The 27,289-nt window shown below is 40.2% G+C and overlaps 1 protein-coding gene across 1 annotated transcript in view; it reads right to left on the bottom strand.

Annotated features, from left to right (window-relative positions):
- Window positions 1-3,134: 3,134 nt before the first annotated feature.
- Window positions 3,135-27,289, bottom strand: part of MMS22L (MMS22 like, DNA repair protein) — a 125,151-nt gene continuing 100,996 nt past the window's right edge. Inside the window, exons 14-24 of the mRNA XM_089665288.1 lie at window positions 21,958-22,139; window positions 21,639-21,789; window positions 19,454-19,590; window positions 18,343-18,485; window positions 18,052-18,211; window positions 17,159-17,328; window positions 15,012-15,223; window positions 14,729-14,895; window positions 7,995-8,091; window positions 6,467-6,634; window positions 3,135-3,626 (exon numbers count right to left, since the gene is read on the bottom strand). Of these exons, the coding sequence (XP_089521414.1) occupies window positions 3,539-3,626; window positions 6,467-6,634; window positions 7,995-8,091; window positions 14,729-14,895; window positions 15,012-15,223; window positions 17,159-17,328; window positions 18,052-18,211; window positions 18,343-18,485; window positions 19,454-19,590; window positions 21,639-21,789; window positions 21,958-22,139 (1,675 nt within the window). The 3' untranslated portion in view covers window positions 3,135-3,538. The remainder of the gene's footprint in view (window positions 3,627-6,466; window positions 6,635-7,994; window positions 8,092-14,728; window positions 14,896-15,011; window positions 15,224-17,158; window positions 17,329-18,051; window positions 18,212-18,342; window positions 18,486-19,453; window positions 19,591-21,638; window positions 21,790-21,957; window positions 22,140-27,289) is intronic.

Genomic DNA, 27,289 nt, shown 5'->3' with positions numbered 1-27,289 from the left:
ACAGTAATTTCTGGACGTATTCCTTCGTCCATGCAGTGATGTCCACCACACACCCATGCCTGTTTTTAATGCAGAGCTGTGTGAAGGCCTGAAGACTACAGGAATCCAATAGTGTTTTGGCCTTGTCCCCTGTGCACAGATATTTCTTCAGGTTCTCAGAATATGACAATATTGTATATAGAAGCTGACAGTATATTTATTTAGTCTTTTCAATTTTACATTGAAGGGCCTTATTCTGAAATTGATTGAAAATTTTTAGATTTAGCAGTTTTTCACAAATGGTTGAACCTCTGCCCATCTTTACTCTGGGTATAAAATGAGCATCTTAGAGAGACAATCAGGTTACTGGCCTGTTTGTCAATTAACCTAATTAGTTGCAAAATGTTCTTCCAGCTTTTCCTTTTTAGTACCACTTTGCCAGCTTTTTGATGCCCTGTCCCAAATGTTTTGAGGAGTGTCGCTGCCATCAATTTCAAAATGACCTTTTTTTTTCTCTTAAAATGGCTCATTTTCTCAGTTTACACATTTGATATAAATTCTATTGAGAAAAAATTAAGATTTGCAAATCATTATGTTTTGATATGGATTTTACACAGTGCCCCAACTTTGGAAAGGAGATTGTAATTCTTTGACCCCAGAGTTATGTATTTAATCTTAAAGCAAGGATCCTGACAAGCCACTCAAATTCCATTCACTCACAGGCGTAACTGCAAATCACAAAGCCCCCCATAGCAAAGTTTTGATAAGTCCCCTCATGTGACATTCCCCTATTAAGGTGCCTTCCTCTTAAACATCACTGCTTGTATTGCTGAAAGGCTGAATCAGAAATCTTTTAAACCAGGCTAATTATTTGCAATAGACATACAAAGAGAAACTTGCTATTCAAACATTGAGAAATAAAGTAATTTGTGAATGACAACTCCTACAGTTGAAATTTTAAAGCGGTTTCTTTGCCTAAGCCTAATTTAGTTACACATGCCACAGTGCTGTATGGCTGCAAAACCACCAAAGTAGAGGCACAAGCTATTACCAGGCCTACATCTGCTCCCCCTGATGACACCAGTGACAGACAGACATACATTGGGGCAAAAAGTATTTAGTCAGCCACCAATTGTGTAAGTTCTCCCACTTAAAAAGATGAGAGAGGCCTGTAATTGTCAGCATAGGTAGATCTCAACTATGAGAGACAAAATGAGAAAAAAAAATCCAGACAATCACATTGGCTGATTTGGAAAGAATTTATTTGCAAATTATGGTGGAAAATAAGTGTTTGGTCACCTACAAACAAGCAAGATTTCTGGCTCTCACAGACCTGTACCTTCTTCTTTAAGAGGCTCCTCTGTCCTGCACTCATTACCTGTATCAATGGCACCTGTTTGAACTTGTTATGAGTATAAAAGACACCTGTCCACAACCTCAAACAGTCACACTCCAAACTCCACTATGGTGAAGACCAAAGAGCTGTCGAAGGACACCAGAAACAAAATTGTAGACCTGCACCAGGCTGGGAAGACTGAATCTGCAATAGGCAAGCAGCTTGGTGTGAACAAATCAACTGTTGAAGCAATAATTAGAAAATGGAAGACATACAAGACCACTGATAATCTCCCTCGATCTGGGGCTCCACGCAAGATCTCACCCCGTGGGGTCAAAATGATCACAAGAACGGTGAGCAAAAATCCCAGGAACACACAGGGGGACCTAGTGAATGACCTGCAGAGAGCTGGGACCAACGTAACAAAGGCTACCATCAGTAACACACTACGCCGCCATGGACTCAGATCCTGCAGTGCCAGACGTGTTCCCCTGCTTAAGCCAGTACATGTCCAGGCCCGTCTGAAGTTTGCTAGAGAGCATTTGGATGATCCAGAAGAGGATTGTGAGAATGTCATATGGTCAGATGAAACCAAAATAGAACTGTTTGGTAGAAACACAACTTGTCGTGTTTGGAGGAGAGAGAATGCTGGGTTGCATCCAAAGAACACCATACCTACTGTGAAGCATGGGGGTGGCAACATCATGCTTTGGGGCTGTTTCTCCGCAAAGGGACCAGGACGACTGATCCAAGTACAGGACAGAATGAATGGGGCCATGTATCGTGAGATTTTGAGTGCAAACTTCCTTCCATCAGCAAGGGCATTGGAGATGAAACGTGGCTGGGTCATCCAACATGACAATGATCCCAAACATACCGCCCGGGCAACGAAGGAGTGGCTTCATAAGAAGCATTTTAAGGTCCTGGAGTGGCCTAGCCATTCTCCAGATCTCAACCCCATAGAAAACCTTTGGAGGGAGTTGAAAGTCCATGTTGCCCAGCAACAGCCCCAAAACATCACTGCTCTAGAGGAGATCTGCATGGAGGAATGGGCCAACATACCAGCAACAGTGTGTGCCAACCTTGTGAAGACTTACAGGAAACGTTTGACCTCTGTCATTGCCAACAAAGGATATATAACAAAGTATTGAGATGAACTTTTGATATTGACCAAATACTTATTTTCCACCATAAATTTGCAAATAAATTCTTTCCAAATCAGCCAATGTGATTGTGGATTTTTTTTCTTATTTTGTCTCTCATAATTGAGGTCTACCTATGATGCCAATTACAGGCCTCTCTCATCTTTTTAAGTGGGAGAACTTGCATAATTGGTGGCTGACTAAATACTTTTTTGCCCCACTGTAAGTGTTATCCAGTAATCCAGGCAGGCGTGGGCAAGAGATCCCTTTAGTGATGTAAAAACCACCAGTAGTCTTCTGTGGGATTAGGAGTACGTGTAGTGCACAGTGATATATGGACACATTTTCTCCTATCTTGCTCCCTCTGCATTCTTCTTGCTGCTACCTGTCTCGGGAAAGTACTTCTTACTGAGACAAGGGGCTGTCTTTTTCCTAGCAATGTTGTTGGACCAACGGTGCTGTGAGGGGGTGCCCAGTCCAACCATATGGCTAGAGACTTAGGAAGCACCCAGCAACATAGGACAAAATACTTTGTGTTCTCTCGTATTGGAGGCAGAATAGTGAAAAAGATGTAATGATACCTCTTTAATATATGTATGTCACTAATTGTAATGTTATCAAAAGTATTTTTTATAAGAAATCAGCACTGAAAGGAAAAGAGATATAAATATATAATATAAGGCAAGCATTCTAATATTTTATAAACGGATTGTGGCAGATTAATAAAGCAACACTTGTAAAGAGAAAAAAATATTGTAGACTTAGAAAAATCCATTATTTTAAGGCTAAAGTGCATATTATACAGCTTGTTACAACAAAATAAAAAATTTTGAACATTACAAATTCATCTAAAAAATATTTTCTTAGAGAAGGATCACTACATACTCAAGAGCTCTACAAATACAAAGCAAAGTCCATATTGCACGTTTTAGTGTTGCTGCAAGTGCAACAAATACTTGTTTTCTTTAAAATGTCATAGACCCAAGTTAATGCCATCCTTAAGTAGACTGATGAACGTCTACAGAACGCAGCTTCCATTGAACATGACAGTTGTGTTTTAAGCAATAGCTTTGATATTGGTTCAGGATGAAAGTCTTTCATTTTCTAGTGCTCGGAGCTCATTTTGTCCAAGTTCACCCAAGTGAGACAGCAATCTTTTGTAAGCCTCCCTGTAAACAAACAAGGCATTTACGTTTTAGACAGAAGAGAAATCATAATATCATACATACATAATATTTTTATAACACACACACACCTCAAAGAAATTAAAGGAACACTTTTGAAAACACATCAGATCTCAATGGGGAAAAAATCATGCTGGCTATCTATACTCATGTGGACTGGGTAATGTGTTAGGAACGCAAGGATGCCCCATTGTTTGATGGAAATGAAAATGATTAATCTACAGCGGACTGAATTAAAAGACATCCCGAAAATCAAAGTGAAAAAATGACACAGCAGGCTAGTCCATTTTGCTTAAATTTCATTGCAGCAACTCAAAATGGTGCTCAGTTGCTATGGCCCCCATGTGCTTGTATGCATGCCTGACAGCGGTAGGGCATGCTTCTAATGAGAAGACAGATGGTGTCCTGAGGTATTTCCTCCCAGATCTGGACCAGGGGCATCACTCTGCCAGGACAGTCTGAGGTGCAACCTGGTGGCATTGGACAGACAAAAACATGATATCCCAGAAGTGTTCTATTGGATTTAGGTCAGGCGAGCGTGAGGGCCATTCAATGGTATCAATTCCTTCATCCTCAAGGAACTGCCTGCATGAGGCCGGGCATTGTTGTGCACCAGGAGGAACCCAGGACCCACTGCACCAGCGTATGGTCTGACAATGGGTCAAAGGATTTCATCCCAATACCTAATGGCAGTCAGGGTGCCATTATCTAGACTGTAGAGGTCTGTGCGTACCTCCATGGATATGCCTAACCAGACCATCACTGATTCACCACCAAAACAGTCATGCTGAATGACGGGCAGCATAACATTCTCCATGGCTGCTCCAGACCCTTTCATGTCTGTCACATGTGCTCAGGGTGAACCTGATCTCATCTGTGAAAAGCAAAGGGTGCCAGTGGTGGAGCTGCCAATTCTGGTGTTCAAACGGCAAATGCCAATCGAGCTCTATGGTGCTGGGCAGTGAGCACAGGGCCCACTAGAGGACATCAGGCCCTCAGGCCACCCTCATGTAGTCTGTTTGATTGTTTGACCTCCAGCAGGCCACTAATGTGAATGCCTCTGACCATTTTGTAGGGCTCTGGCAGTGCTCATCCTGTTCCTCCTTGCACAAAGGAACAGATACCGGTCCTGCTGATGGGTTAAGGACCTTCTAGGCCCTGTCCAGCTCTCCCAGAGTAACAGCTTGTCTCCTGAAATCTCCTCCATGCTCTTGAGACTGTGCTGAGAGACAGAAAATCTTCTGGAAATGGCACGTATTAATGTGCCATCCTGCAGAAGTGTAAAATTCCTGTGCAACCTCTGTAGGGTCCAGGTATCGCCTCATGCTACCAGTAGGGACACTGACCATAGCCAAATGCAAAACTAGTGAAAACCAGTCAGAAGAGTAGGGAAAAAAAAATGTCAGTGGCCTCCACCTGAAAAGCCATTCCAGTTTTGGGGGTTGTCTCATTGTTGCCCATCAAGTGCACTTGTTAATTTCATTAACACCAAAGCAGCTGAAACTGATTAACAACCCCCTCTGCTACTTAACTGACCAGATCAATATCCCAGGAGTTTAATTGACTTGATGTTATACCCTGATTAAAAAGTGTTCCTTTAATTTTTTTGAGCAGTGTGTGCATCTATCAATCACACATCTGAGAATATTAAAATGATGGACTGGCTCCCTTTTCATCTTGTATGAAGTTAAATGACCTAACAGCAATTTTCTTATGAGGCACTTCTCATTGACCGGTCTATGGGCCAACAGACTCACTGATGGAATGATTGGCTTGGAATACAACTACATAACAGCTTAAATATATGTGGGTATACCTGGATGGGGCTACAAGAATACAAAACCTATTTATTGTCCCTCATTTTAGTGGTGATAACAAAATGGTAGCTTATGAGCTCTTACTCCTGATGCTATCAGTACTACAGCAAAAAACGTCTTGCCATTTCTCATTCCCTTTCATTCATTCACTTCTTGCCATCATTGAGTTTAGAAATAAATGTAGCAATGCATAGGGGTGGTTAAAAGTTCAGGATACATTGTAACTTTTGTACACATTCAAAAGCCAACCTGCCAGCAGACTGTGCTTCCAGTGGTCAAGTGCCTAGGTATCGGTTCACACAATTTTTCCTTAAAGGAAGAATCAACCAATTGGATTTGGATCACCTAACACATACCAAAGTTCTGGTTATGCAACACCATTGGAAGAAGTCAGAAGTTGCATTTTGGCATGGAAAATTAAATATTTCAAGTCCCTTTTTATTTTTTAACAAAATCCAACAAATTGTTAAGCTTTAACATGATTCTGTCACACAGCTGTGAAATTCCAGCTGAGCATATGATGGGGAGGGGTTCATGCCCAAAACAAGATTCATATGAAATTTCTGATGCCTATTTCTAAGGACTTTTTTTTTCTGGCAGGTAACCTCTGATGATGCCCTTTATTGCCCAGGATTTGGGCAGCTTTAAACATCTGTGTGTAGGCCTCTTTCGTTTGAGTACAGGTCCAATACCATTAACAGATCTGACACCACTGGGTACAAGCTAATACCTTTATGATAAGAATTCAAGGGAGGCTAGTTCAATCCATCCACACAGCTTCTCTTTATCCTCACAAAGGCATGGGAGATCTTTAGTAAAACACCAGGAAATGCCATCAGAATGAGTTTTCTACAAGCATGTGACATGTGCTTGCCACACACTAAGCTACTACAGGAAGTTTTCTATATTAATATAATATGGAGGAAGGCAGTGCTTTTAGAACATGCGTATAAATGCCCTTCATAACATTTTCTGCAACACAGTCCATTTTCTGTACCAAGAACATACCTAGAAGCTGCATTTCTTCCTAGTCCACGCTTATGCTCAGATGACTTCAAGCTTTCAGAGATTGTAGGAATTAGGTCTACAACAAGTGACTGGTCCAAAATTGACATAGTTTCCAAGATGCCAAATACCTGGTGATCATACATCCACAAATATTCTTGAATAAACTGCCTACATGTGAAGTAAGTAAAGTAAGTTAACCGAGAAGCAAGCTCTTCACTTGTATCATATGTTAAGGCAGACATTGGTATAACCCACCACATCCCTTGTGAAGACTAAGCATCAAAGTCTGGAAACATCCAGAACACAATTGAAGTGGGACTTTATATGTGGAGATTCTCTCAAAGAAAAATGACAACTTGTATCAAGGTCAAAACATTTGTTTAAACATTGTTATTTACACCTGAGCTTGAAGCCACCTTATTTAAAAATACAATACAACTTTTTTTGGGGATTGCTGGTAGAACATTTCCACCTAAAAAATCCCACTTCTATGGTTTTCTGGAGGTTTCCAGACTTTGTTCGCCATGTCATAAGTGTCTGAAGAGCTTACTTTGTATCAGAGTACCGGTTTCACCATTAAATATGACACTATCAAACAGGATATATTCCCCCAAGCCTCACAGTGATAATCAGTCTGGCAACGATATGTTACAAAATGGATAATAGTTATGTTAGACCTAGATTGCTACATAATATTTTCCATTCAGTACAGACAGGGTAATACAGTACAGTTTTCTTCAGCAGGAACAGGGAAGCTGGTCAGAGTTGATGGGAAGATGGATGGAGCCAAATACAGGGCAATTTTAGAATGGCCCGGGAAGATGGATGGAGCCAAATACAGGGCAATTTTAGAATGGCCCAGTTAAAGTCCAGACCTAAATCCAATTGAGAATCTGTGGCAAGACTTGAAAATTGCTGTTCACAGACGCTCTTCATCCAATCTGACAGAGCTTGAGGTATTTTGCAAAGAAGAATGGGCAAAAATGTCACTCTAGATGTGCAAAGCTGGTAGAGACATCCCCAAAAAGACCTGCATCTGTAATTGCAGCAAAAGGTGGTTCTACAAAGTATTGACTCAGGGGAGCTGAATAGAAATGCACGAAACACTTTTCAGATATTTGGTAAAAATTTAGAAAACCATTTATCATTTTCCTTCCACTTGACAATTATGTGCCACTTTGTGTGGATCTATCACATAAAATCCCAATAAAATTAATTTACGTTTTTTGGTAACATGACAAAATGTGGAAAATTTTAAGGGGTATGAATACTTTTTCAAGGCACTGTAAACCCCATCATACATATACCCTTGTTCAGCAAGTTTAACATTTTATTCTAATGTCTCACAACATTCTAGAAGGATTCATAAATGGCTAAACTTGCTGCATGTACACAAAGTTTTATGCATTAACCAGTTTTACTACCATCACCAACACCTTTCTGTGGCCAATGACTAGGTGACTAAATAATTACCAAACGTTCAAGAAAAATTGTCCTTTTGTTTCAAGGCCTTTATTCTCATACTTACCTTAAAATACATACAACGCATGATACAGCTTCCCCTTGTGGAACCTCCTGACAGCCTTCAATAATGTGCTGCAATGCTTTTGTAGAAAGCTTCTTCACTGAGAAACAAACAGAGCTGGTATTACTCATTGGATATTTAAAGTGATACTAAAGAATCGTTAAAAAAAAAAAAAAAAAAAAAAAAGGAAAAAAGAACCATGTCATGCTTACCTGCTCTGTGCAATGGTTTTGCACAGAGCAGCCCCATTCATCCTCTTCTCTGATCCCCTACTAGCGCTCCTCCCCCCTGCTGAGTGCCCCCATAGCAAGCTGCTTGCTCTGTTGGCACTCGTGCGTACTTGCTCCTGAGCCACCTCTGTGTGTCTATGGGACGCACGGAGTGTGCCTTGGCCCTGCCCCACTGGCAATGAATGACAGCAGCGGGATCCATTGGCTCCTGCTGGTGTCTCAGCCAATGAGGGAGAGACTAGGGAGAGCCGCTGCTCTTGTGCACATTGCTGGATTAAGATCAGGCTTAGGTAAGCATTAAGGGGGCTATGCACACTAAAGTTTTTTTACCTTCATGCATAGAATGCATAAAAACCTTCAGCCTCTAGAACCACTTTGAAAGCAGATGGCAATGGGTGGATTCTATAGCCTCTTTAATCACAGGCAGAACAGACTTGATGGGGAACTGGTCTCTCAGAGTTCCCCATCAAGCTCTGCCCACTGTCAGTTCAGTGTGACCTGCACCCTTGCTTGCTAGGCTGCAGGCAGCCTTGGTCTGAGCACCAAGCAACCAATGAAATAAATGCTAAAATTTAAACTATAACACTGTATGCCAATTTTGAGTTGGTCTTAAATTGTTACTAAACCCAGGACCCTGCATTCACTATATCTGGTCTCCCACATTATTTTAGTATATAAACCGCTAAATACCTTTTCTCATCAGCAGTTACAGCAGTCTTGTGACTTCTATCAGTGTTCAGCAGAGGACTAGATAAAACTTGTTTTTTTTTTTTCTGCTCTAGTGGGATGCAGAACCCCTGATCCCCTGTATGGACAGTGCTGATTGGCCTTCTGCTGATCACATGCACTCTCCCAAGGGAAAAAAGAAAAAAAAACACCTCTCAAGCAATACACACCAAACTGAGCATGTGCAGAATGTCTCCACACGATATGTCTGATCAGGAGATAAAAAGTGGACACTGAAAGAAGGGGAGGATCAGAGAAGTCAGGATCAATCAGCCTTTTTACACAATGCTGAGGATTAAACCCTTAGGTGCCAGCGAGTATATCAAGCATGCTTTACAGCATATACAGACTGATTTTAGTGTTGTGGGTTTAGTAACACTTGTCAGTGTGCTTATCTGCAAACTGGTGGTAATTCTTTAAGAATTTGGTGCAGCCACAGTGACAATCTAAAAGTAGTGGTAGTAAAAACTAGCTGGATCTGATGTACATGTTGGTACTTGTACTGAAACTGGCACAAAGCTTTCATGAATTAGGTGCAGGCCACGTTAAAAAGGGCCATACTGCCAGAAAAGTGACATTGCTGTTTCACTGAATTCTCCTGATAGATGCTTGTTTGTGAGAATGTAAAATGTTACACAGTTTAGGTAACTGGTTGAACGCACATTACTAATACTAATGTGTGCATGTCCTATTTCTGAAATATATAGCAACCAATATTTTCCAGATATTTCTTTAAAATATTTTTTCAGCATATAGCAGAATTTATTTTTTAAGCTTTCAACCTCTGACAGACCAGTCAGGCTGGGCCTCATAGTTGCAGTTGTGACATTAATAGTGCTCCCTGTATCACCCAAGCAGGTGAGGCCTTGGATTTATTCCCCTACCACTTGAGGATTGTGAACACAGAAGATACATTTAAAAGAAAAACTAATGTAGAAAATACATCAACTTTGTTGAAGTGGTTGTAAATCTCAAGACATGAAACATGAACAAAGCACATTCTTCTGTATTGTGCACTTGTTTCTATTCAAAGCACTGAGTGCGATTTCTCTCTGCTGCCTTGTTACTGTGATCTGCATGAATCACTTTTGACAGGTTTTCCCGACTCCAACAGACAACTGGTGATGGGGAAGGAGAGCATCATCTCACAGCCTGTGATTGATATCCTCTGTTCTGTGATGTGAGAAGGGGAGTGTCCCTTCTCTCCAATAAGCTCTCAGAGCTCCCATCTTTAGCTGTACACTGTAACATCAGCTCCCCACCCTGTTTTTTTTTTTTTCACTATTACCCACTGTCAAAATACAGCAACCCTTTTATATAGTAAAGGCAAGTTACCAATGTATTGTTTCATTGTATTTACAATGTATTTCATACAATGCCTTGAAAAAGTATTCATACCCTTTGAAATGTTCCACATTTTGTCATGTTACAACCAAAAACGTAAAATGTATTTTATTGGGATTTTATGTAATAGATCAACACAAAGTGGCACATAATTGTGACATGGAAGGAAAATGATAAATGGTTTTCAGAATTTTTTACAAATAAATGTCTGAAAAGTGTGGCGTGCATTTGTATTCAGCCCCCCTGAGTCAATACTCTGCAGAACCACCTTTCGTTGCAATTACAGATGCAGGTCTTTTTGGAGATGACTCTACCAGCTTTGCACGTCTAGAGATACATTTTTTCCCATTTTTCTTTGCAAAATATCTCAAGCTCTGTCAGATTGGATGGAGAGCGTCTGTGAACAGCAATTTTCAAGTCTTGCCACAGATGCGCTATTGGATTTAGGTCTGGACTTTGACTGGGCCGTTCTAACACATGAATATGCTTTGATCTAAACCAGCGGTCACGAAATGGCGTACCGCGGTCTGCGAAAGGCCCCAGTAGTGCTGCCGCCCGGACCGCCAGCCCGCACTGACAGATCCACCACTGAGCAGGGCGGTCGTCACGGCAACATGACATCACGCGTGTGCCCCACCCCTTTCAGCTCACTGTCTCTCCGGCTCTCGCTCCCTTCCTGTACACAAGCGTCCAGCAAGGATCCCAGCACAGCTCCTTAAGGCAGGGTGGAGTCTTACAGGGACACTGATGGGCACATTGAATGTTAAGGGGCACTCTGATGGGCACAACATAGATTGTGCCCATCAGAGTGCCCATTCTATGTTGTGCCCATCAGAGCGCCACTTATTTTATGTTAAGGGGCACTCTGATGGGCCCATTTTATGTTAAGAGGCACTCTGATGGGCACAACATAGAATGTGCCCATCAGAGTGCCCCCTAATATAAAACGTGCCCATCAGAGTTCTCCTTAACAAAAATGTGCTCATCAGCATGCCCCTTATTTTATGTTAAGGGGCACTGACAGGCACATTTTATGTTACGGGGGCACAAATGGGCACTCTGATGGGCACATGTGACGAAAAGGGCCAGTGATGTGGAATATGATGTAAAGGGGCACTCTGATGGGGAAATATGACAGAAAGGGGTACTTTGAGTGTATGGGGGCACTCTGAAGGGAATACCTTATGTAAGGTGGCAATGTGATGGGAATACCTGATGTAAAGAAGCACTCTGATAGACACACCTGATGTGATGGGAATACACAATAAAGTTGCACTCTGATGGCAACACATAATGTAAGGGGGCACACTGATGGGCACACTGATGGGCACACCCTGTTCGGACCTCGGTCAAAAGAAAATTTTAGTGACCGGACCTCCTTGAATTTTAATTCAATATCCCTGATCTAAAGCATTCCATTGTAGCTCTGGCTGTATGTTTAGGGTCGTTGTCCTGCTGAAAGGTGAACCTCTGCCTCAGTCTCAAGTCTTTTGAAGACTAAAAGGTTTTCTTCCAAGATTGCCCTGTATTTGTCTCCATCCATCTTCCTATCAACTCTAACCAGCTTCCCTGTCCCTGCTGAAGAAAAGCATCCCCACAATATGATGCTGCCACCCCCATGTTGTAAGGTGGGGATAGTGTGTTCAGGATGATGTGCAGTGTTCGTATTCTGCCACATATAGCGTTTTGCTTTTAGGCCAAAAACTCCAATTTTGGTCCCAACTGACCAGATCACCTTATTTCACATGTTTGCTGTGAAATAAGCCCCCACATGTTTGCCCCCACATGGCTTCTCCCAAACGGCACTTCTTATGGCTTTCTTTCAACAATGGCTTTCTTATTGCCACTCTTCCATAAAGACCAGATTTGTGGAGTGCACGACTAATAGTTGTACAGTGCACAGATTCTCCCACCTGAGCTGTGGATCTCTGCAGCTCCTCCAGAGTTACTATGAGCCTCTTGGCTGTTTCTCTGATTAACGCTCTCCGTGCCTGGCCTGTCAGTTTAGGTGGATGGCCATGTCTTGTTAGGTTTTCAGTTGTGCCATACTCTTTCCATTTTCAGATGATGTATTGAACAGAGCTCCGTGAGATGTTCAAAGCTTGGGATATTATTTTTTATAACCTAACCCTGCTTTCAACGTCTCCACAACTTTATCCCTGACCTGTCTGGTGTGCTCCTTGGCCTTCATGATGCTGTCTGGTCACTTATATTCTCTAACAAACCTCTGAGGGTTTCACAGAACAGAGATTAAATTACACACAGGTGGACTCTTATTTACTAATTAGGTAAATTCTGAAAGCAATTGGTTCCACTAGACTTTAGTTAGGGGTATCAGAGTAAAGGGGGCTGAATAAAAATGCAGGCCACACTTTTCAGATATTTACTTGTAAAAAATTTTGAAAACCATTTATCATTTTCCTTCCACTTAACACTTCTGTTCCAACTCTGTTGGTCTATCACATAAAATTCCAATAAAATACATTTACGTTTTTGGTTGTAACATGACAAAATGTGGAAAACTTCAAGGGGTATAAATACTTTTTCAAGGCACTGTATGTAGATCAAAATGTGTGACCTTTAAAAAGGAAAAATCTGTCCCTCTGCATCTTTACATCCAATGCAAGGCCATGCATTGTACTTAAAGCGGAACTTCCTCTTTTGGGTGGAGCTCTGCTTTAAGGACTGCTCCCCCGCTCCCCAATAAGGATTGGCACCTTTGGGGGGCGGGGTTGGATAGAGCGGGTACCCAAATTTGACAGGTATCTGCTTCCACTTCCGGTCCAATCGCCTAAGCGACCAGAAGCGGATGGTGTCCTCCCTCCCTGTAGTCTTTTGGGACATGTGACAGGTCCCAGAAGACTACAGGACCATTCATGAAGCGCAGCGCTACTCACGCATGCGCAGTGGGTACCCGGCTGTGAAGCCCCAAGCTATCACAGCTGGGTGCCCACGCTGAAGATGCCAGCCTCCTGGAATACAGGACGGCCGGTGAAACGGGCTGCAGGGGACACACCACGAGACCGAGGGACAGGTAAATGGCTGTTTTTTGAAAATCAGCAGCTACAGTTGCAACTGTCAAGGGGGAAAAGAGGCTGTGGGGAGCAGTCTAGTAGCCTATGGTAAGCCTGCCAGAGTGGTGGTTCAGGTAAGTAGAAGCATTATATCCGGTTCTCTATACTTATAAGTGCATTTTGCTATAAAAATGTGGGGTCTGGCCCACTGCAAGGGAGGTTTTCCACCAGAGTTGAATTTTGTTTTAACACTGGTCAAAAGAGGAAAACATTTTTTCACATTTATGTCTATAAATAGCATAGAAAGCAAAAAAATTAAATAAATAAATTGCAAGACAATAACCTCACCCCTAAAAAAAAAAAAAAACTACGCATGACTTTGTTATATTAAGTAATGTCATCACTGAATAACCAGACCCATAAGTAGAAATCTAAATCTGCTCTGTTCCATGAGGGGTATAAAGGCAGGAGAAATTAAGTGGTTAATGGCGTTTTGTGCATCATACAATACTAAACATTTAATACATGTAAAAAATAAAAAAGAGTTTATGCACTTCTTTATTTTTAATGCAAAACCCATTACTATATTTACAAGCTATACCAGAAATGCAAAAAAAAATGGATGCAAATACCTGCAGATATCTTCACAGTGCCGAGGCATATCCCAAGGGCCCCTATAATGCAAATATGTGCTTTTGCCCCTCCTACTCCTGGCTCCCTGGAGAGTTAGCATGCCAAAGCACCAACTTCATAGTGCATATGACCAGTTAAAGCAGAAATGTAGCAATTTCTTTTGTTCCACAGCTTTAATGATTTGCCTGTAATGAAGGATGTCCCACATCATGCAGACAGTTGGATCCTGGCAAAGTCACTGAGTGACTGCCCAATCCTCTGCTTTTCGCTGAACTGCTGGTATGCAGGAGGTTAAGTGTGTCAGGCTCCAGCCTAAGGTCCTGTTAAAGTTCCCAACAAGGAATGCCACCTCTTCCCATGAGAAAATTTTCTATACCTGTAAAGTGCTCAACCAATAGTGAGAATCCTGTGACGCAAACTATTCCCCATTCAGATACTGTTACTGAAGGCAATGAAAGAACTTTTTTCAATGGGGAGGAGGGTCCTTTATCAGGAACTTTTTTCACAGCAGCTTAGCCAGAAGCTTAGAAATATTAACTTCCTACACACCAGAAGTTCAGCCACAGCAGATGGGGCAGTTCACTAGTGAAGATTTCTCCAGAATCCAGCAGTCTGCACAACTTAAGATATCCCTAATTACAGGCAAATTATGTTACTAAAGCTGTGGAAAAAAAATTGCTAGAAAGCAGCTTTAATACTAGTGACAATAGTGGCATGTTTGCTTTTTTATTATTGAAGTGGCCATTAATATCATTGTATAATGCTACAATAAAGGACTCAAATGACTTACCCATTGGCTCATTGACCAGTATCATGCACTTCAAGATAGCAGGAAGAATAAACTCAGCATCTGATACTTCAATGGTCTTACTTCGCTGAAAAATGTCAACAATGAAAGACAGAACAAAGGCTAGCCGAGGAGGTGGTGCCTGGCCTTTAAACTGCAAGTGACTGTCACTGTAAATAGATCACAAGCATTTTTAATACCAGTTTGTTACTATGACTTATACTAAAAAAATCATACATCTGTAAAGTTTTAGAGTTGGTATATCAAGGTGACAGAATGTACTTACCTTAAGACTTGCATTACAGTTTTTCTGAGGATGGAAGTATGTGGGCTATGAACAGAATCACACAGGGCTAAAAGTATAGGGTGGCTTCCAGCAGTCGGGGCTTGAGGAACACTGGGCAAAAACCTCCCAAAATATTGCTCAATAATGGTTTTTAGCTGCTGTTTTACATAGGAAGCTTGTGCCTGAGATTGGCGAGATATAATGGATAGACCCTAAAACGAAGAAAGAAAAATTATGAGTCTACTGCAAGTAAAGGATTTATATTTTATTCTTATGCTATGTTTAAGCAAACAGGCTGAGCAGGTTGGTGCCTCAAACCACATACAAATTATATCTCTCTGCATTAACCAGTTTGTGATTATTCCTGATAAAATACCAAGCTGCAGGACCATAGGTGTTGTGATTTTGGCAAGTCTGGCCTATAAAATTGCATACCCATATGACCAGCTTAACTAAACCCTAGCTGGATCTCAACCCTAGCTGGATGACATTTGTTTTGCTAAAGTACTATGGGGGAAATTTTAAAAAACTGGAGTAGCCTGAATCTTGAGCAGCTGTGCAAGACAATTGATCAGCTTCTATCTTTAGCATGTTTAGTTAAGCTTTGAAAATGAAACATAGAAACTGACAGGTTGCCATGCATAGTTGCTCCAGTTTGGATAATTCTCTTCTATGTATGAAACCATTTTTTATTTACAAAAAAAAAAAAATTTTTGCATCTCAGTGCTGCTAATTTCTCTCAGTCTGTTAGCCACTTCATGTCTACATACAGTCCAGTGTTGGCTGCAGACCTTTGCTCAGGGTCAGCTTCACGTAATGACATTCATGCATCATTCTTGGACAATTTGGGTTGGCACATCCATTTGTAGTCTCAATCAGGAGGGTGTGTAACAGGGAGTTAATGCGGGAAAACAGTTGTCACCTCAGAGTGCAAGAACAGGGACCTACATGGCAGGATCATCAAGTTTTTAATGAAACCTGCAGCTCTCCCCATACTTACCCGTGTATGAGAACATAGCTTCTCTCCTCACTAGCTAAGATACAGCAGCGGGAGCCATTGGCTCCTTCTGCTTTCAATCACAGTCAGTGAGGAGGGGGTTGGCTAAGCCATGCTATGGGTCTCTTTTGGGCATAGAGTTGGCTTGGGAGCGAGCACGCACGAGTGCCCCCATAGAAAGTGACTTGCAATGGAGGTACTCGTCAAAGGGGGGAGTTTAAGAGGAGGACCCGAGGAGGATCAGGCCTGCTCTGTGCAAAACCACTGCACAAAGCAGGAAAGTATAAAATGTTTAGCATTTTCAAAAAAATAGAAAGTGAACCTTTATAATCACTTTAAATGTGTAAACATGGCTAATGGAGGTCCCAAAAGGCTGTCACAGCACTTTAATGCTAAAGTGATGGGATGTTCTGTTATAAATCCACTCACATATCACTTTGTAGCTAGATTGCAATCCCAAGGACAGATTGATTCAGTCCTGGAGTACTGTGAACCCAGTCTGCGTGATGATGCACCCCCAGGAAGGTGCGTAAACAATAGGCTAGGCTCACAGGAAAGTGCAGAATTACTTGAGTGTCATTCTACCTGGTGTGTTTAGCTTTAACGCCTTAAAATTTCTGTGACATGGAAGCAGTGAACAATGTGAGGTGTTCATTCACCTCAGGCTGAAAAAGAAGCTAAGGCGACACTGATCAGATTCTTCTTTGGTCAGGAGTTCTTAACAGGAAGCCTCTTCCCATCGGAAAAATGTTATATTAACTAGAGAAATATGCAAAGTTCAGTAACTCATAGCAATCATGATAAATCACCTTTCATTGATCTTTCTGTGTAAACTGTTGAAAGGTGAAGTTTGATTGCTACTGCATTTACTGCACTTTTTAACCAAAGTTCTGGTCAGCAATAACTGCTTATATACAGTATATAGTGTCCAATAAAAAAAGAACAAAAAAACCCCCCCAAAAAAAAAAACCCCAACATTGTAATGAAAAATATGGTAACACCTATACTGCTGTTTTATCACAAATATATCCTATAAGCACTAGCAACTAAACAAATATAAAAGAACGATTCACAAGTAAGGAGACATTTTCAGAAGTCACTGTGGGACACACATTTTGCTACACTGTTCCAGGATGTTTCAGACCTGTACCTGGAGAAAGAGAGGCAGGCTCTCCTTTACAGCAGACAGCATAGCTGCCGGCAAACCCTTATCTTGTTGGAACAAAGCATGTGGTAAAAGCAGGTAATCGATGATGCGGAAGAGAAGCTGCTGTGCTTTGGAAGTGGCCAGAATCGATGCCCAGTACCGCACAAGATATCCTGGAAAGACGACAAGAAAGAAGATAAAACAACAGCAGATCCTGCATATTTGGCATACCCTCAGGAGTCAATCAGTGTGACTTATTCTGTAGTTAAATCACATCTCATATGAAGCTTAGTTTGAACATTCACAAGAAAGGCATTATGCCTGAAAGTTTCCTGTGTTCTCAGAGCTCCAATTGCTCTTTTTAGGAGTCTTGTTGAATAAAGCTATGTACATTTTCATGGTGCATACTTTAAGTGACTAAATAGGAGCATTTCTTCCTTTGTCACATATACTAAAAGTACCAAGGCATCAAATGTTATTGAAAGGTTAACATTGCAGATGTTAAACAAAATCAGTATTTTAGTTTTATACAGGTGCCACATATATATTCTAGCATTTGTTTGAAGAGTGTGGTTTGGTTTACTTCAGATCACAGAGCTCTGTGTTATTACATGGAAGGCCCACAACAGATTGCAGATTTCCATTTAAACCAAACCAGTCACATAACATCACTTTTTAAAAGAAGCCATTACTGGGAAAACAGAGACCATAGATGCCTCCATGAACCTGTTAGCTATATACCTGAATATTGCTTTAATTCTTTGAATTTACTGTACTGTCTTCAGCAGCAATGCAGCACAGTGTCTATGTGACAGATGTATATTTTAGGCTGGCCATACATTATACAATTTTCCTTTAGATTTACCAAAACAATATAATATGAGGTGCCCACTCACCTACAGTACGGTAAGTAATCTGCAGCCCTTCCACAGGCCCCTTCTTAGTCAGATAGGGCTTGACATATTTTAGGATATCTCCAGAATACTCCAGGCATTTTGACACCATGGCAGACTTTTCTGACAAGGTCTGCAGGCCACTGTAGACTATGCCAACTACCTAAAGAGAAAAATAAAACTGCTTATATTTTCATATTGCTCACTATAGTGCTTTTTGAATTTAAATAAAAGGCCTTTTCCAACGGGTGAAGAGAGGTCATTTGTTACGTTTTTGCTTGTAGGTTACATTACCTGAAAAAACTGCAAAAGTGCACTTTTTGGATCCTGTTTGTAACTTGCTGGTTCGATTTGAGCTTTAACAAACATGTTTTCTACTTCAGGCAGCTTGAATACTAACCGGGTTAGTTCTGTGAGCTGTTCTGAAAGTACTGACGCTGTAAAATGAAAATGCAAACAGAAATCATACCTATTATATTAACAAGGTACAACAATCAAATACAGGTTGTGAAAAAGTATGTGTATAAGCTCTTAAAGTGATTGTAAACTACTTCTTTTTTTTTTTAAAATTAACAAACAGGTTTATACTTACCTGCTCTGTGCAATAGTATTGCAGAGCAGCCCCAAACCTCTTCTCTTCTAAAGTTTTGTCTTTACATATACTTTAAGCATGTTTGCACAGTAATAAAAAAAATTACATATGTAGCATTCCAGGCACAAAAACAATGTCAAAACAGATTTTCGATAACTTTTCTAGCAATTTTAACTAGTTGGAAATGTATCCCATGTGGTGATAGATCTGCAACTAACTACTGTTTGAGGGAACAATCTGAATTACATTTAACAGCAAGTATAGCAGTTAAAATTTTGAGCACTATTAGTAGATGTGACTGAAACCTAAAGGGCCCATTCACATTGTTGCATTTTAACGTATACCTAATGCGTTAAAACGCATATGCCCCACTCCTCATAATAAAAATAGTGTGTTCTGATCTCAGAGAGACCTTGCAGTGTTTTTTGAAAAATACAACATTCTTTTCTTCTGCATTTCAGTGTTTCAAAGTCAATAGCAAATGCATCAAAGCATGCGCTACATGTGCTTTGATGCATTAGCAAAGGATATTAACAAACTTGGTTAATAGCTGTTAACGCTATCCACTCCAAATCCTAGAGTGAAAAACACATTGAAAAAGGTGTGTCAACAACACATGTTGATAAGAAAACACACATTGACTCGTGAGAACGCACCAGTCTAATGCGAAAACAAAAAATACACCTCTATGTCCAAGCATAGGTCTACACGGGCCCTGAAAGTTTCAACAATCCGTTGTAATGAAAACAATTAAAACCAAATTTGACGAAGTGGCAAATTACTGCAGGAGAATTATTCAAACATAAAACTTACATTGTTCAGTGTCTGTCCGAATTGTACCACCTACTGGCTGATCAACATACATCTGCAAAACACATCGACTCCATGTTCTGATTGACAGGGCCTGATAAGCTGCATTTCCAATGCCATTGAGAGCCTCAGTTAATGTTCTAGGGAATAAAATGTAGTTAAAAAGCTTTTCAATGTTACTTAAACTTCACACCGCTAGAATGTGACATAAAACACCACTATTAGACAGTGACTTTTATATAAACAGGGCAAATAACGGTGTGCAGTATCCAATCTGGAATCATCTTTCATAGCCTCGAATTGATGAAATATGATTGGTTTCTAGGAGTTCTTGCATATCTCTGCACCTTAAACTGTGCTGTTAAACAGACCTGATTGTGTCTGACTAGCACATTCACTTTCAGGGACCTAATTACACAGCTATCTTTAGAGGCTAAATAATTGCTTAATGAGCATTACAGAAGTTTAATTTCTCCTAGCTGTGATGATATAAATGGCTGAATGCGCAATCTTTCAAAGCTGTCACCGCGTTAGCACACATTACAGCAGCAGTGTTTAATGTGTGGCCTTGCAGCTGTTGTGGAAGTTGATCTCACAGCACATCTTGCCAGCATCTGTCTGGTTAGACATGCTTGAATTTGTAGTTCACAACAGATGTATAAACCAGTTTGCTTCCTTCAGCAATAAATTCAATTACTAAACCTTGTATGCAAATAGAATAACTTGTGCGAGTTAACAAAGAGACCATACACACATGTACTTTATCTGTGTCTTTTATGGCCTTTGTCGATCAGATTTGGGTTTGTGTGGATGGCATCAGTTTGAAATGTTTCTGAGATCATTCAGACAAGTGCATTTGATCTGCAGTTGACCCTAACTGCATTTGGGCTACTGCAAGCGGATTTTGCATTCCCATTGACTTGTCTGGGCATACAAAACCTGCCTGAAGCAAACAAACCATCTACACAGGCCTCTATAGATGCCAACTACAGCCCCCACATACAGCGCAGGCCAATAATGCAGAATATATATATCTATATATAATGTAGGGAGGTACCTCTATACAGACTGCAGCTGTTGGCATGTGCACTACAGACTGTTCAACGTAGTTGTAACCTTAGGTTATCATTAATGTGCTTTTAAATTCGATCATGTCATTTATTTTGTCAAATATTTCTCAAAATATACAAACTGAAATAAAAAGGGCAATGCTGAAAACCTAAAGATGAAAAACCTTGAGCCATTGGTCCTTCATGACCAAAGAAATGGTCCTGGTGTTATAAATAACATACAGATACAGAGTGACCTCATCACAACAAATGAGTTTCTTTTTGCTACTTGACAGAAAATGTGGCCCTAGATGTTTAAATGGAAGATGAAAAAATTTGCCTGTCCTCTAAACAATCACCGTGACATTGAGCCTACTGTATTCTCTATGATTCAGGTGAATTGTGATTTGGACATGTGAAGAGAAGGTATCCTCGTTTCAACAGGAAATAGCATACTTGTTTGTGACTAATAAAGGACAGCTCTGTTGTGCCGTGTGATGACACCAGGTAACTCCTAACTAGTGGCTACCTTACAATATATAAAACATTTTTTTTTACGATAAAGCTGAGCTTGGTTATACATCCCATGGAGCTTTACCAACTGTCTGAAATCAAATGCAATTAGTTTCCCAACTTTTAACAAAGCACAGTTTGTGGCACTTATGGTGACAGAACTCCTAAAATTTGCACTAGCAAATGTGTGCCATCTTACAGCTCTGTGTAAAGCCTTGTACACACGGGCCAGATATCACCCTGAAATCTTCAGCTCCTGTGTACAGCTGTCTGTTCTAAAGTTGAACAGGAATGCTGGAGAACCAGCATCCGACCTGCCTCAGATTAGCAGTTGCAGCCAATTGCTGCAAGCACTGATCAGTGTGTTCTGGAGGGGGTGGGCCAGAATACAATAGCACAGCGGTGGAGATTGCTGCACCAAAATCACTTGTGTTGGTACAGCAATCTGTGATCTTTTTTTCCCCCCTTTCAGTCCACTGGGTTGAGAAAAAAAAAAAAAAAAAAAGTGTGTACGCAGCTTCACTTGGTACAGAAAACTTTTACCAATACTTCATTGCACTAAACAGAAGAACTTGACCTTCACACAAGTATTACATCTCATTATAATTCCATGAAAGTTATCTTACCTGTTTGCAATTAGATGGCTCAGATAGCGGCACACCAGCTGGGGAGTGACCATGTCATCCCATCCATATAACTGCATCATTGACACAAAGGGCTGAGGTTGAAGCTCAAGTGGCGCACTGCTAGGTATGTCCAAAGCCAGAAGTGTGTAGCCTGAAAGAAAGAAAGAAAAAAAAAAAAAAGGCTGTAAACACCAAGCTATACGAAAATAGATATTTAGGAGAAATTAATAAAATGCATTCAATTATCTTTATAATAAAATTAACTGCAAAATAGGACAGGAGATATAAAAGATCTAAAAGAGGGGAGAAGAGCACAGACCTGCTGCCGTGTCAGCTAGCTGGGAGGGAGGTGTTTGAGAAAGTCTCAGGCTCTTCAAGAATGGGAAGAAATTTCTCCAGAGAGCAGCAGCGACAGCTAGATGGCGCTCTTTTGCCACCAACAATGTCTGTGCTTGGATGCCTGCATTCCCATGTCCTTGGGCTGCGCGACTGTGAATGCTTCTGCAAAAGAGCACAAAATCCCAATACATTTCAAAAACAAACCAGATACTTTATTTTCTTGTTTATATGCATCTACCCAGTATCCCCTGAAAAACAAACATACCAAATCACAAATAATTAAAAGGAGCACTTCAAGATATTCCTGTTCATTTTTAATAAAAGTCCAAAATTCATATATTAAGCTCTTAAATTGTATGCACAGCGACATGCAATAAAGCATCACGTACTTAACTTCAGCTGTTAAGGAGAGGAATTGAATATAAAAGTTGGATACTTTAAACCAGCAAATTGCACTTTCCCCCCGTTTTGCTCATGGCCTGCACTAAAAATGCTACTTAGATAAGCAGATCTGACATCTCAAGTGATGAGAGATTTACTTGTCACCAAGTTACTTGTCACAACATTTCTATCTGACTTTTACAATGCTGAGTATCAGGACAAGTGCTCTGAAAGGATCCTTCCATTGTGCACATTAATTCTCATCAGATAGTTAACCCCTACACTGCCCGATTTATGCAAGCAATGCCAATATCCTACCCATTATTAGACTGTACATGTGAGGCCTAATTTCTAAAAGAGAGGAAAACAAATAGAATATAGAACATGTTAAAGAACATCACAACAACCAGCTTTTCATTCATGTGCCCACCCTTAGCTGTTGCTTGGTTGCCCTCAAACATAATATTCCAGAACATGGTTTTAATTTCAGCATTTTCATCAAGCATGTTTTTTGAAAGTCCAACAAGCTGAATTTTTAATGTGCTTTAATAAAATGTGGATGACACAGAATTGCATGGAAATGTATAAACTGCACCATGCATACATGTTAAAAATGTTTTCATGGGAAGGGGGTTTTACTAAGTCTGAAAAATAGCAAATCTCAAAATAACATTTATTTTGAAAAGGAAGTGTATAACCAGCTTCAGGTAAACTTTGACAAGTATAAAATATGTTCAAGTCTTTCACACATCATCTGCAATGTTAATTACTCCTCCACCCCCCCCCCCCCACCATATAGGACCTATAAAGCAAATAGTCCAACAATTACATAAAGAGTTATAAAATGATTGTTCCAAGGATAAGCGGTATCCCTACATTCCTAAAGCAAGGAAACACAGATTACTGTATCTCCTTCAACAGGACGTACGCAAGATTTCCTAATGCGTTTTACAAAATGATATTACATGACTGTGGCCACATCTTTGTTAGTATAGTAAGGACAAACGTTGCAGCCATACAAAGCATCTCCCTTCTGCAGACAATGTGGCATGAATTCAATAATACACTCAATTTTCTTTGATTCCTCTAGTACCGTGCTCGCTACTTAATCTAATTTGGAAGTTGTGACTTTCTAGAGGTTTAATAGAGATATGTCTGCAGGGAATCAATGTTCCCTGAAAAGGGGGGAGGGGAAAAAGGCATTAACAAATTTGTCTGGCAGAGCCAGATTCAAAGCATTACTGCGGTAGGCTGATGAACTAAATAACATGCTTATTAAAAACAATCTGGGGGAACGCGCCATCATTGTTGTTTCCATTTATCTTTTGGTCAACCCAATTCTGTGCGTATATTAAAATTATTACATTACTTTTATTAAATTGTACGAACAACCTTGTAAAGTCAAAGCCTGGATACAAATAACAGAGCAGAATGAGGAACTGGAAAGCTGCGGCAGGTATGGTGTTATGATGTTAGGTCGCTACCTAGCATAGGTTTAGTTCACATTTAACCAAATGCCCTAAACACACACAAATCTTTACTTACAGATATTATACCAATAGAGTATCCGACTTGAAGTCATTTAAAATAATGATATATTGCACAACAGATAAAAAAAATGCTCAATACAGACTGGTCTGGGACCTGCCCAAGGAGTAGCAGCAAATCAAGGGGACACTTGTGCTAACCCATCCTCTAAAGTAGAATTATTCATTTTGGTCCTGTCAGTTTAATTTTTGCCATCCGTGTCCAATTGGGAAGATTTACCTTCCTTTACTTTCACTGATAATGTTAAACAAAACAAATAGAGAGGGTGAATTTCCCTAATGGGCATAGACAGCAATAAAAATCTAATAGGCGTTCTGATCTATCTCCACTTTATCCAAAATGTAAAAAGAAAAAAAAGTGTTTTGCCTTTAGTTGTACTTTAACCTCTTCAATATCGGGCATTTTTACCCCCTTCCAGCACAGGCCGGTTTTCAGCTTTCAGTGTTGTCGCAATTTGAATGACGATCACGCAGTCATGAAACACTGCACCCATAAAAAATGTATCTTTTTTTCACACAAATAGTGCTTTTTGGTGGTATTTATTAAATCGCCGAGTTTTTTTTTTTTCTGCTAAACAAAAAAGAAATTAAAAAAAATGTTTTCTTAGTTTCGGTTATAAAATTTTGCAAATAACGTTTCTTCATAAATTTAGGTCAAAATGTATTCTGCTACATTTATATGTTAGAAATACCCAAAATTAGTGCACATTATTTAGTCTGTAGGAAAGTTAGAGTCCACAAACCATACTATGTATCTGATAATCTATCAATCCTGATGTACCGACATTCAATCTCATTTCTAGAGGCCTGAAAAACGCCAGGACAGTACAAATACCCCCAAATGACCAATTTTTTTGGAAACCAGTTCAAGGTATTTAGTAAGAGGCATGGTGAGAGTTTTTTAAAGCTGTAATTTCTTGAAAAATTAATTTTTTTTTTTTTTTTTTTTTTACATATTGTCATCAGTCCAGTGTTATTATATAACTTGTGTAGCATGATCAGGGACACTGGAATAGTGACAGTATGTAAAAAGTATAACATTTTTATTTTATTTTCTATTTTTCTTAACACACTATGACCAGAAAAATACAATGCAACATTGTACTACTCTGGTCAAGTGATCAAGTTTTTTTTTAAATTTTTTTTATTTTTACACATTTTGATTGCGAATACCAATATATCTCATTGATATTAGCAACCATTGTTACTGACTTAAACTAATTCAGTCTTTTGTGATTAACTGTGATTGGGCAAAGCTCATCACATGATACAGATGGACTGATGGCCCTGTCTGTACCATGTGACCGCTGTTACCAATCACAGCTACCACAATTGTATATAATGGATGGCATGAAAGGAAGCCATCCATGCTATACAATTGTCATGTGATCTGCTGCGATTGGTCACAGTGGTCACATAACACTGGCAGCTGGCCATTATAGTGATCTCTCCCGCAGCCACGTGAGTGGCACCTTCTGACAGGACATCATATTATGTCCACTCAGAAGGAGGAGTGTTCCACTCGGCCATCAATCTGCTATAGGCCAGGCAGAAAGGTGTTAAAACCCAACACCAGGTTACTTGTGACTAAGTTGATCCAAACAAATATTTTCTTCATTAATAGATGCACCTGCTGGGAGCACTCTATAAACCTGTATGTAGCTACACAGTATACAGGAGTTGTATCCTGGCAGTGCGATTGGGTATTCCTGTCACATTCCTGGAACAAAAGAGCCAGGCTGGACTCTGCTCAGCCATTCCAGGAAGCATTGTATTTCATCACGGAATACAGGACTTTCCCTGATTGGATGAAATGGAGAGGTGGGCAGATGTCACAATCTCCACCTTAGCCAATTAGAGGAAGCCTTGTATTCGTTGATGAAATACAATGCTTGATGTGAATGGCAGAGCATAGCTCATCCCAGCTTAATTTTGTTTCAGGAACAGGACCTCAACCATACCACTGCTGGAACACATTTATAAATGCCATTTATACAGTGCTCCTAGCAGGTGCATCTGTTAGTGAAGCAAATAATTTGGAACAGGTTTGTCCAAATGAACTATTAAAGTCACAAGAAACCAAGAATGAGGCTTTAAAGCCCAAATCCAAGTTATTACCCTGCCCCCCAAAACACCCTTCTTTCAATACAATTTCTTTTTCCTCGGGTGTGATTGATTTGATCATCTGGCCAACTCCTATTTAGTACCAGGTAATGATTCTTTTGAGAATCTAGGGTGGGTGCAGGGCCTTGATGCCCCAACCTCCCAAGAAGTGCATCTAAAGATGCTGGGTGTCATTCAACCTGAAGGAGTGTTGCTGGATCAGCATCTGCAGGAAACAGCATTTAGACAGTTTGCTTCTCTCCCCATACAAGTCTATAGGAATGTAAATGCAGCTAAAGCAGATGGGGTCAACTTCACCTTCAATGAATTCTGAAAGATCCAAGAAGCATCTCAAAGCAGATTGAGCACAAAATAAGCAATTTAACTCTTTATTGCACACAGCTGTCAGCATGCTGCACTGCTACAGATATAGCACATTCTGGCTTTAGAGCTTTTAGAGCCCTGATGAAGGGGACATGCTGAGCCCCCAAAACAAGTTGACTATTTAGTGCTTTCTTCCCGTGCTGTGATTTGTGGAATCAATAGAATATCACTTTGAACTCTAGGAATTTTTGTTTGGCGCCCTGATTGGTCAATATGCATACAGACTTCTTAAATAAGGTGCCTTCAGTATTTTGAGGGGCCTCTGTTTTGTGGAGAGCTACTGAACACAAGCCACAAGCTTTATAAGGATCTCTCTCATATCCAGGATACTCTCTCAGTAGATTCATCATCTGTTTGTGTCCTTTGGAGCCAGCAAAAAGTAGTAGGAAATTCAAAACTTTACAACTGTTAACAGAACAAAAACCAAGGGTAAATTTTTTAAAAATTAAAGCTCTCTTACAATTGTTTTCTGGCTTTTTTCCTGTTGTTCTGTGCATGCTCTCCATTGATGCACCTCAACGTTACTAGTGTGGAGCGTGCAGTGTTATTTCTGGTCATATGCTCAGAAGGAAGATCAGGTGGAGATCGAAGCCGTCAGTGGTAACAGCGAGCCGCTGGAGGGCTTTGTTTTAAAGGCAAGTATTTCATAATGTGCAAGTATAGTAGCGCAATATGCTCCTTACCTTGCAGGGAGAAAATTGTTTTTTTTGTGGTTTACTACTGCTTTAATACCTATATATCATAATGGTATGGGTAGGATGCATAGGGTGCTTAAAAAGAGAATAGCCACCTTGACATTACTTTTGTTAGGATTATACACTTTTTAACAAAATATGTCATTTAATAAAATTTGTGAATTTTAAACTGTTTTTTGTCCATATTTATTCCTGATGTAGG

The sequence above is a fragment of the Staurois parvus genome, unplaced genomic scaffold (assembly GCF_062004578.1).
Source record: "Staurois parvus isolate SC_StPar_1 unplaced genomic scaffold, SC_StPar_1.0 ptg000048l, whole genome shotgun sequence".
In the NCBI taxonomy this organism is placed as follows: domain Eukaryota; kingdom Metazoa; phylum Chordata; class Amphibia; order Anura; family Ranidae; genus Staurois; species Staurois parvus.
This window is presented reverse-complemented; position numbering and strand designations above follow the sequence as displayed.